Raw genomic sequence first — 11,665 nt, 5'->3', positions numbered from 1 at the left:
CCAGGTTTAAACCCCCAATGCTTTGCATTGACCGTTCCAAGGCGGTGACCCCAGCTTTATTCATATTTTGTGTTTATGTTGGTTTGTATTGTGCTGTATTGTGCTGTTTTGTACTGTTTGGGCAATCGGTCACTTGCCTTAAATAAAGGACCAACTAATTGTTTTTAATGAAAATTCAATACTGCTCCAGCAGCTGGAGTTTCACTTCTTTATATTGTTACACACACTGGTATTTTATTTACGATATAATTTTATTTTCCGGGAATTTTTCCTTGGAAGCGGTATTCCACAGTTCATCAAATGTTGCCACTATTTTCAACGATATGGAATGGCAGTGTTTTTTTCTTGTTTCACTGCATTTAACATAGCAACATGTTCTTATAGGAAATCTCTGATTGGATTTCAAAATAATTTTGTTTGAATATTACCGTGTTATCTATGTTTCCAAAGGTGGTACAGTGGTTTCACAGCGTTGAAAACTTTCACCACAGGGTGATGGCAATATGACATTTAAAAAAAATGCTTGACCAAGTCCGCATTAAAGACTTTGGATATTCTGGCCGGCACTTGATTGAAACTTTGTGAAGCCTTCACTTACGAGTGTTGGGTAGTATAAGTCGTGAGCCGTTGTTTGACATTTCCAGTGTTGCACTTTTATAAATACAGTACACACATCTCTGTAAATTTGTCTAATGTAATATCGAGGAAACCTCAATGTTAAATATGCTTAGTAACTAAGGTTGAATATCCAATACTCATAATTCTATTACACTCCAACATTAACATTGAAATAGAGGAGCTTAATGGATCCATCGTGTATACCCAACCATACACGAACGATAATAACAAAGGTCTTTTTCGAGACACGTCGTCTCAAAATGGTGAACATTTCTGACAATGGATGTTTAAATCGAGGCTTCAAATGTGCACGAAACACAGACCACTTCTGGGGTCCCATGACAGTAATACTTTTAATCTGTAATGTATTAAACCTATTCTCCCATGATAGAGACTGGTGCAGTGTTACAAACCTATAAGCAGTGTTCTCACAACGAAGGTTTTATTACGTACCAGATCCTTACATTACAAAGTACATCAAAATAGACTGAAAGGCATTATTTGTTGGGGATGTAATATTTCTTTAACCACATTAGTTGTGGATTTTCTATGAGCTAAATCCAGAGGTGAATGGAAAGAAGGTGACGTACCCGTAATTGCGCCAGTATAAATCGCTATTCACGTTACTAACAACGAACAACTGTGGTATTTTTTGTATTTTTAGGGATCAATGGTCCAGCAGATGTTGTTGACTACACTGGTAGAACTGTAATGCTTACATGTTCGACAGAAGAAGCCAGCGACATTTGGTGGGAGAAGGACAATGTGAAAATAGAAAAAGGAGGAAAATTTCATGTAAATATAACTGTTCATATGCCATTGTTCTACTGTGACGGATATCTTGTCAAGTTTTGTCCTTTGTGGCATACGTACTTTATAGTTGTTTATAAAGTGTCACTAAAAGGGTAAGTTCTTTTTATGCCCCCCTTCGAAGAAGAGGGGGTATATTGCTTTGCTCATGTCGGTCTGTCGGTCTGTCGGTCGGTCTGTCCGTCCACCAGGTGGTTGTCAGACGATAACTCAAGAACGCTTAGGCCTAGGATCATGAAACTTCATAGGTACATTGATCATGACTCGCAGATGACCCATATTGATTTTGAGGTCACTAGGTCAAAGGTCAAGGTCACGGTGACCCGAAAAAGTAAAATGGTTTTTGAATGATAACTCAAGAACGCATACGCCTAGTATCATGAAACTTCATGGGTAGATTGATCATGACTCGCAGATGAACCCTATTGATTTTCAGGTCACTAGGTCAAAGGTCAAGGTCACAGTGACTCGAAATAGTAAAATGGTTTCCGGATGATAACTCAAGAATGCTTAGGCCTAGGATCATGAAACTTCATAGGTACATTGATCATGACTGGCAGATGATCCTTATTGATTTTCAGGTCACTAGGTCAAATGTCAAGGTCACAGTGACTCGAAATAGTAAAATGGTTTCCGGATGATAACTTAAGAATGTTTACGCCTAGGATCATGAAACTTCATAGGTACATTGATAATGACTGGCAAATGACCCCTATTGATTTTCAGGTCACTAGGTCAAAGGTCAAGGTCACAGTGACTCAAAATAGAAAAATGGTTTCCGGATGTTAACTCAAGAATGTTTACGCCTAGGATCATCAAACTTCATAGGTACATTGATAATAACTGGCAAATGACCCCTATTGATTTTCAGGTCACTAGGTCAAATGTCAAGGTCACAGTGGCTCGAAATGGTAAAATGGTTTCCGGATGATAACTCAAGAATGCTGGCGCCTAGGATCATGAAACTTCATAGGTACATTGATCATGACTGGCAAATGACCCCTATTGATTTTCAGGTCACTAGGTCAAAGGTAAAGGTCACAGTGACTCGAAACAGTTAAATGGTTTCCGGATGATAACTCAAGAATGCTTACGCCTAAGATCATGAAACTTCATAGGTACATTGATCATGACTGGCAGATGACCCCTATTGATTTTCAGGTCACTAGGTCATATGTCAAGGTCACTACGACTCGAAACAGTAAAATGGTTTCCGGATGATAACTCAAGAATGCTTACGCCTAGGATCATGAAACTTCATAGGTACATTGAAAATGATTGGCAAATGACCCCTATTGATTTTCAGGTCAAAGGTCAAGTTCACAGTGACTCGAAATAGTAAAATGGTTTCCGGATGATAACTCAAGAATGCTTAAGCCAAGGATCATGAAACTTCATAGGTACATTGATCATGACTGGCAGATGACCCCTATTAATTTTCAGGTCTCTAGGTCAAAGGTCAAGGTCACTGACTCGAAACAGTAAAATGGTTTCCTGATGATAACTCAAGAATAATTAGGCCTAGGATCATGAAACTTCATAGGTACATTGATCATGACTGGCAGATGACCCTTATTGATTTTCAGGTCACTAGGTCAAAGGTCAAGGTCACAGTGACAAAAAACGTATTCACACAATGGCTGCCACTACAACTGACAGCCCATATGCGGGGCATGCATGTTTTACAAACAGCTGTTGTTTCTAGATTGCTTTCTTTATTATGCCCCCCTTCGAAGAAGAGGGGGTATATTGCTTTGCACATGTCGGTCTGTCGGTCGGTCTGTCGGTCCTTCCACCAGCTGGTGTCCGGATGATAACTCAAGTACGCTTGGGCCTAGGATCATGAAACTTCATAGGTACATTGATCATGACTAGCAAATGACCCCTATTGATTTTGAGGTCACTAGGTCAAAGGTCAAGGTCACGGTGACCCGAAATAGTAAAATGGTTTCCGGATATTAACTCGAGAACACTTAGGCCTAGGATCATGAAACTTGATAGGTAGATTGATCATGACTCGCAGATGACCCCTATTGATTTTCAGGTCACTAGGTCAAAGGTCAAGGTCACAGTGACCCGAAATAGTTAAATGGTTTCCGGATGATAACTCAAGAACGCTTATGCCTTGGATCATGAAACTTTGATACGTAGATTGATCATGACTCGCAGTTGACCCCTATTGATTTTCAGGTCGATATATCAAAGGTCAAGGTCACTGTGACCTGAAATAGTAAAATGGTTTCCGGATGATAACTCAAGAACGCTAATTGCTACGATCATGAAACTTCATAGGTAAATTGATCATGACTGGAAGATGACCCCTATTGATTTTGAGGTCACTAGGTCAAAGGTCAAGGTCATGGTGACCAGAAATAGTAAAATGGTTTCCGGGTGATAACTCAAGAACGCTTATGCCTAGGATCATGAAACTTCATAGATAAATTGATCATGACTCGCAGATGACCCCTATTAATTTTGAGGTCACTAAGTCAAAGGTCAAGTTCACGGTGACCCGAAATAGTAAAATGGTTTCCGGATGATAACTCAAGAACGCTTATGGCTAGAATCATGAAACTTGATAGGTACATTGATCATGACTGGCAGATGACCTCTATTGATTTTCAGGTCACTAGGTCAAAGGTCAAGGTCACAGTGACAAAAAACATATTCACACAATGGCTGTCACTACAACGGAGAGCCCATATGGGGGGCATGCATGTTTTACAAACAGCCCTTGTTAAAATATTAGAATTAAATCTGAATATAGAAATATAGTCAAATTTGACTCGATCTACTGTATTCATAATTTCACGGTGGTTGAATGTGTTACAAATATCCCCCCAGCCCCGTAGTCACGGTATTTTGTAATTATATTTTTTAAGAAAGCATAGAGAAATTATTTATTTTTTCATTAATCATATATTTGAAGTTAAACCATATAATTTCCTTCATAAATAAAAATATATAAATGTTAAGGTGAAAAACAGTTTTAATTTTGAGACTCGAACCTGAGATCTATGTTAATGCAATATTCCACTAGACTCATTGTTTTCCCATTTGATTCAGATTTAAAATACACTGGTATTGAACAATCTGCTACTCGGTACATACTACTAATCGCTTGTATATGCTTACAGATACAATCATTTCATCAACAAGAAATCACGAAAGCTTGTCGAAGATATAAATAACACATTCAACCACACTACAATTAAAATAAATCCCTCTCAATAACTGGAAAATAATAAAACTAAGGTATTGAGATGAGACTTAAATGTTATACACTGTATAGCATGTGCTTGTTGCGATTGCAAGTGTTTTTAGTTCAAAGGTTATATGATCACACTTAGAAGTCAAATATAAATTTAATAATACAATTTATTCGTATGTAACTTAATCATGAAATTTGAAAACAAAAATAAAATCGAAACGTCCTGATTGTTAGGATACAATCTAGTGCATGTAAGACTGATATTCCTGTCTACAAACCCAAGATCACATATAGATCAAATTTGAGCAGAATGCAGGTCTGAATTTTCTGTAACTGTATAATTCATTATGTAGTTTTAAAAACAATTCTCAACATACGTTCACCATGTTGACACGGCTCGTCATGCATAATACCCATATCTCGGGCAATCGGCACTTTTTGATCTAAGGTCAAATTTGGGCATATGACTGCCGAGCAGGACTAAATCAAATTCATTCGTCAAGCGGGTTTTCAAAATATTGGCATACAATCATACAAAATAATGTCGAGTCAGCACGTTGCACACAAGACTTGTATACCTAAGTACAATGGTTAAGGTCAAACAAATATGTTAATGCTCGAAATGTGAGCATGATACAGATTTGAAGACTATTACTACATCATGGAACTGCACAATATATAATAACATGTAATGTTCATCCATGGCTTTTGCTCAACGTTCAGGTTCACACTCGCTTGTTTGTTTTTAAATGATCACAGTGAAAAGCATTCTTTACAATTGTTAATTAATGTTGGGCTATATATCTGAATGCGTATGAAGTGCACAATTTTGTCCCGGAGTATTCCTCATAAACTACCAGCAGGGATTCATTGCTACATGGAAAAATGCAAATTGTAATTAGCAAGAGAAGGTGTGCACTTCACCAGGTTCCTTTCTATTCATTCATAGGCAAATCATTGCCAAAATGTAACTGTAAGCATCATTTCAAAAAGGAAGTGTGTACTAAATATGGATGATCAGCTTCATTGATTTTCCCAGGATTACGGAAGTTTTATGAATAGGGACTTTTTTTGTCATTTCTCGTCTTTTCCATGAAATGACATGTGATCTTTAGGTGATGGGGACTATGATTTCCGCTTAAGTGTATTTTTTCTACTACTGTACTTTGGATATTTTCTTAATAAATATATAATGCAACTTCTCAGAGAACCTTTTGCCAGATTTAAGGGAAACGTTAGCAACGGGGTGTTCTGTTTTAAGGCTTTTTCTAATGCTATTTGAATGAAATTTAAATTTCTGAAATTAGAATATACTGATACAATCTCTGTTTCTCCACAGGTAATGGTATTAGTGTAATTAAAATACATGTTACATACTTAAACATTGAATCAAGTATTGCATAGACTATAACACAACCCATCTTAAAGATGTAGCAATGCAATTAGTTAATCAGCATTAATCAGTTAACTTAAGTCTTTGTAAAACTAGGTACTTAAAGTGAGACATTAATTTCAACTGTTCCCAATAAAAATCGAATGATATGAAATTCATAGACAAAGATAAAATTATACAGTTATATACGTCAGTTTTCAGTACAGAGGAGTGTTTAAGCAGTTTTTGTCCTTTCAGATATTTCAGAATAAAACTCTTTACCACCTTCGGATTTCTATAGTAGAGGAACAGGACTCCGGTGTGTACACGTGCGTTGCCAATTATACAACGGGCTGTACGGAAAGACGAAATGCAACGCTCACAATACATAACTGGGGAAAGCACGAGATATGTATGTTATAGATGATTGAATCGTGTGTATAATTACTATGTTGTTTCAGGTGGATTACCGTAAATTCAACTTGGTAGAATTGTTACGTTTGTCAAGATGTTATGTCATAGTCACCATAAAAGGTCATAGATCAGATACAAGACCTTGAGCAATCCGTTTTGTAGTACAATTGTTTTTATCACAGAATGATTTGTTTGATGATTAAGTGTTGATGGACATATAGAGTTTACCATGACCAAGGGTACGAATTAATGTACCTTTGTTCAGAACCTTGACCGGATAAAAGACTCTCATATTACAAGACTGAATAGATTTTGATACCATATCATATGGTCTTAATTTAAGTTAAAATACATAAAGCTATTGGGAATGATGAAAAGTAAATAAAATATTAAATATGACAATTTTCTTGGAATAAATTAGTCGAAGTGCATTATACGACTGTGTATGGCGTTCAAAACAAGGGGCCAATTGATCAAAGTTTTAAAGTCAAAGTTATCATTCGTAAGTAAACACATAAAATTTAAGAGATAAATCTTTGACTGTGTCTACCTTTTTCAAATAAAATCATAGAAGTAATGGGGATCGTTCGATTGTTGGGTATGTGTAAGGATCAATAGATTGTTTCAATGAAAACGTAATCTAGTTAAGTATTGTAAGCATGTTGCAATTCTACAAAATTAAAACATTTTTTCTTTAAATTTCAACGCGATCAGTTAACGAATCGTAACTCATGAGTGTTACGTCATTACGTTCAAGATAAAGGGCAACTATTTAGTTAAATACGAGCAGTAAATAATCCGAACGTGTCTATAACAATATCTGTACATTGTTGAAGGATTTATTGCGTTATATTTGCAGACGTCTAAAGACTTTTAATATTTTATCATGCTTAATTACATAATATTGACCCCATGCCTAAGGTAAATATGACACTAATAGGTTAAATATCTAAATGGTATCCGTATTAGTCCGGCGAAAAAAAGGCCTTCGAAAAACACAAGTGATAAGATAGCACGCCCAAATTGTACAATAATAATCTTAAACGTGTTCACAAATGTAGAAGTGTCAGAGTGAATACAAAACAAAAAGTTTTTACTTGTTTCATTGTTGTTTATCTAAATGATAAAATGTTGTAATATAATACTTGCTTATTGGTTTTTACAACAGTTTTTTTTTAATTATTACAAGTTTTGCAATTTAAATAATGAACATGCTTATTAGAATTACATGAATTAAAAATTACTTTAAAAATCAATATTTATAGTCGGACATAAACTTTCGTCGATTATCATGGTTTTCCCATGAAATTGAAATGTTCGACGAAAGTTTATGTCCGCAGTCTTATATCCAAAATATAACCAACAAGTTGTGACATCAAATTGAAGGTTGGACAACCAGTTTTGACATATCTGTTTATGTGTTATCTCAATTGATTGACACATTAAAGCATTTGAATATGCACTTTCTAACTAGAAGCTAACTCCGTTTGTCAAGGTAAAGGCCATTTTGCTATGCTACGATCCACTTACAAAATGTATAGACACGTCTTGCTAAACGCGCGAGACATGTCGTCGTGTCGGGGTGGAAAGATGTGATTGTATGATGAGAGTGTGCATTGAAGTAATACAATAGAGTTTCAGCCTGTTGCCTAAACATATGTTGCTCTACTGTTCGATCTCGTATACAATTTCATCTCGAGCCAAGAGAGTTAACTGACAAAATATTTGAAAGTTAAAGAACGCTCTATTTTCAGATAGTCTCTATGTTAATTTTATCCCGATCCGCAATGTCGGCTCAGGTACTACTAGCATGTACCCCGGGTACATGTTAGTATACTTCCCGCCCAAATTCAGATATCTTAAAACGCGCTACCGATTACCGTAATTACGAAACAAACTTCTATTTAAAAAAACTGCATAAACATGCTTTTTGAGTATGAGTTTCGATAATATAGAGGCTATTTAACAGAAAATTGACATAAATATGAATATTATTTAAAACAAAATGTGTTTAATTTAATTGTTTACCATTGTTTTGTTTGCCTCTAGTATAGAGAAACCCAAATACATGATAACTCAATATTAAAACAAACGAAGCTCACTGAATTGTGTAACATAACGTAATTACTCCAAGCTTTCGGAAAAAAAAACAAAATGTGTGTCCGGAAATAAATTTAGAAGCGGAATTTCGTATACAGAAATATACTATAACGTTCCCAAAATACTGTGTCCACAAATTAAGACAAAATAATATGAAATTAATAATCACCAATTGCACTGATATATTTTTTATGCATACCGTCAATTGCCCCATTTTTATCATTTGCTAAACAAAGGTTTGAACTTCATATTTTAAATAAATAAATTGTGGAAATTATGCTTGTGTTGTTTGTTTTTTTAATCTTTTTCATTCAAATAATAACATCAGGTTCAAAACATTTGCAGCCTTTTTATAACACACATAGTTTGAACAGGGCATTTTGCCTTAGATAACTAAAAATGAATTGGTATCACCGTTATTACTCTAATTTTTAAGACACTTTTTCGACACCCCAGTTTTTAACCGTGATTTTCTCGTGACTTTAAATTTGCGTCGTACATATTTTACTCGATAAATAAATATCAATAACATTTCAGCATATTTGAAATGCCATTTTACCAGAATTTTGCACAATTGCGCTGATCTTATGACACCTGAATCATGTGTATTTAGAACCGGATTTAGGTCCTAAAACCTTGAAGATGAATGCCGTAAGGCAATGTCCATTACATTGACGTTATGGGGTAAATAACTATGTTTACCGGTAATAGACAATAGTTTCACCTAACAGCTTAATTAAAACAAAAAAATATACTATATGGCGTGTTTTTTTTTTTACAAGCACGGGTTTTTATTCGGTTTAAAAATTGATGCTTTACACATGACATACCCGTATCCTATCGCTAATTCAATGTTTAAAGAGCGTATATACATTTTGGACCACCTGTATTTTTTGTCCCATTAATTTCCGGACACGTGTATATTTTGTATATTTTTGTATTTAAATTTTCGGACACAAAACATAATAAAACTTAGAGTTATTACGGTATTTAATTGACATTTTTTCAAAAGCAGATTTTGATTACTGAATTGATGCTTAACTGTTCGCAGTGCTTGTTGTACAATGTAAGTGTAATTTTTTTTCCATAAAGGTATTAAGCTTTATATTGAATTGTTTTTATAATCAATGAATGAATCCTTATTTTAAAGTATTTTCGCAGTCGTAAGTGTTATTATGCATATTAGTCCATGATGTACATTTTCTCTAAGGAATCATACGACTTATTATTTGAAACTTTTATTTTGAGACCCATGATAAACGAAGCAATGCTCTACTTTTTTAGCGAAAAACCAATGCACAGTGGTAAACACCATCCCTGATGCACCATGATCATCTGGATAGTTGCCTTGAGCACCAGATATTTTTGTAATGTTTAATTTAACCAGCAAAGTTTACAAAGCTTTATTTGTATTTTTATCACCGAATGCTACCATGCTCAACAATGTGACTGTATTACAGTCCATACATTTCCTATACAAATATCTCACTGATATTGCTGATAATCCAAGTTAATTCTAAGGGCAATACGGTGAAAAACCAAATTAGGAAGTTTCTCAAAGGACACATCTTTTAATTTAAAACAAGTAAAGCAAAAATCACTTTGAACCTGATATATGATCCCTAATTCTATTGGTCAAGTATTATAACATCTTAAGCAAGTCAAATATTTTTTTAAACAGTTTTTTTAATAAGTTGTGTGTAGGAATCAATAGGTCATACCTTTTACATAACTTAAAGTGAATGAAAAGGTCTCTTAACAAATGCCTAGACAAGAACGAATTGTTGTGAAAAAAAAAATAGGTCCAAAGGCCTAGAACTTAAAAAGTCTTACTGCAACCCGCTCGTTTTGAAATAAGTTTCACTAGAAAAACAAGAAATAACAAACAAATTCGTTGAATTGATATCCCCCGCCAAATAAATTTTGTTTATGGATGGGTGTAGAACTAAAAGAAAAGGTATAAGAAATGGGTTGTGCCTTTTGTCAATTTTTTTAACTCATTTGTACCTGTGCTTGGTTTGCAGACAATAAAATGCAGATACTATATTTTTCATGAATCAATTAACATTAATAGTATCATGACAAAAGGAGAAATTGCTTGTTATGAGCATTTTCTTATATAGAAATCTTACATACTGAACTATTGCCCCGAAAAGTAACAACATACAAAAATAACAAAGGACAATAACTCAAAACTAAGACGGAGGAAGGTTCTTGAGCGTTCATAATTATTTAGGTGAATTAAAAAGTTTTGCTTTTTCCACGAACACATTCAATCTTAATATACACTAAATTTTCAGAGAGTTGCAGAGTGAACACAACATCCGCTATGACAAACGTGTAAATAACATAAATAATTTTTTACGGTTAATCATACATCATTGAGTACAACCTTACATGAAGCATTTGTGTCACCTTGACCCTTGATGAGAATCGTATGACCTTTCATGAAGTATATTTTGTAACGTTGACCTTAACCCTAGACATAAACTTTGACCTTCACCCTAGACATGAATCTTACATATAACACAAAGCTAGGAAGAAGATTGAGACGAATTATGGAAGATTATTGCAGAATCCACTGATACATAGTAAAATAATGTCTAAATAATAAATATTTCTGTGTGACCTTTGATGTGTGACTTTAACTTTGGTAAATAACACATAGGTCTTGCACTGCCTGATAATTGAGAACAATTACATCAGGACATTTTGAGAATCCATTTCAGTATGGTAGCATCCTTACCAAATAAGTCATATTAAATCAAAATGTGTGATTTTGACCTTTGTGTTAGACTTTGACCATTACCCTATCAACCTGGATCTTATATTTGACACTCAGCTAGATAATGGAGAACAATTGTGGACAGTTATTTCAGAATCCCTTGATGCATAGTAAAGGAATGACTAAATAATTAATCGTTCAACAAATTTGTGATCTTTGACCTCATTGTGAAACCTTGACTTTAGCCCCTAGGATTATGGGTGTTGAATGTGAAGCACCTCTAGATGATTGAGAACAGCTATGGCAAGTTTCCTGGCTCTGGCTCATGTGTTAAAGGAGATAAAGCTCTAAGCTTATATAAAACAGCATTGTTTTGTTCAAGATACAAAGGGCCATAACTCCGTTATTAATAGAT

At 34.7% G+C, this 11,665-nt stretch overlaps 1 protein-coding gene across 1 annotated transcript in view; it reads left to right on the top strand.

Moving 5' to 3' along the window:
* The first annotated feature begins 1,281 nt into the window (after window positions 1–1,281).
* The window catches only part of LOC127882459 (uncharacterized), a 152,474-nt gene continuing 142,090 nt past the window's right edge, over window positions 1,282–11,665 (top strand). Inside the window, exons 1-2 of the mRNA XM_052431098.1 lie at window positions 1,282–1,413; window positions 6,270–6,423. Coding sequence (XP_052287058.1) covers window positions 1,330–1,413; window positions 6,270–6,423 — 238 coding nt within the window. The 5' untranslated portion in view covers window positions 1,282–1,329. The remainder of the gene's footprint in view (window positions 1,414–6,269; window positions 6,424–11,665) is intronic.

This window comes from Dreissena polymorpha, chromosome 5 (assembly GCF_020536995.1).
Source record: "Dreissena polymorpha isolate Duluth1 chromosome 5, UMN_Dpol_1.0, whole genome shotgun sequence".
In the NCBI taxonomy this organism is placed as follows: domain Eukaryota; kingdom Metazoa; phylum Mollusca; class Bivalvia; order Myida; family Dreissenidae; genus Dreissena; species Dreissena polymorpha.
This window is presented reverse-complemented; position numbering and strand designations above follow the sequence as displayed.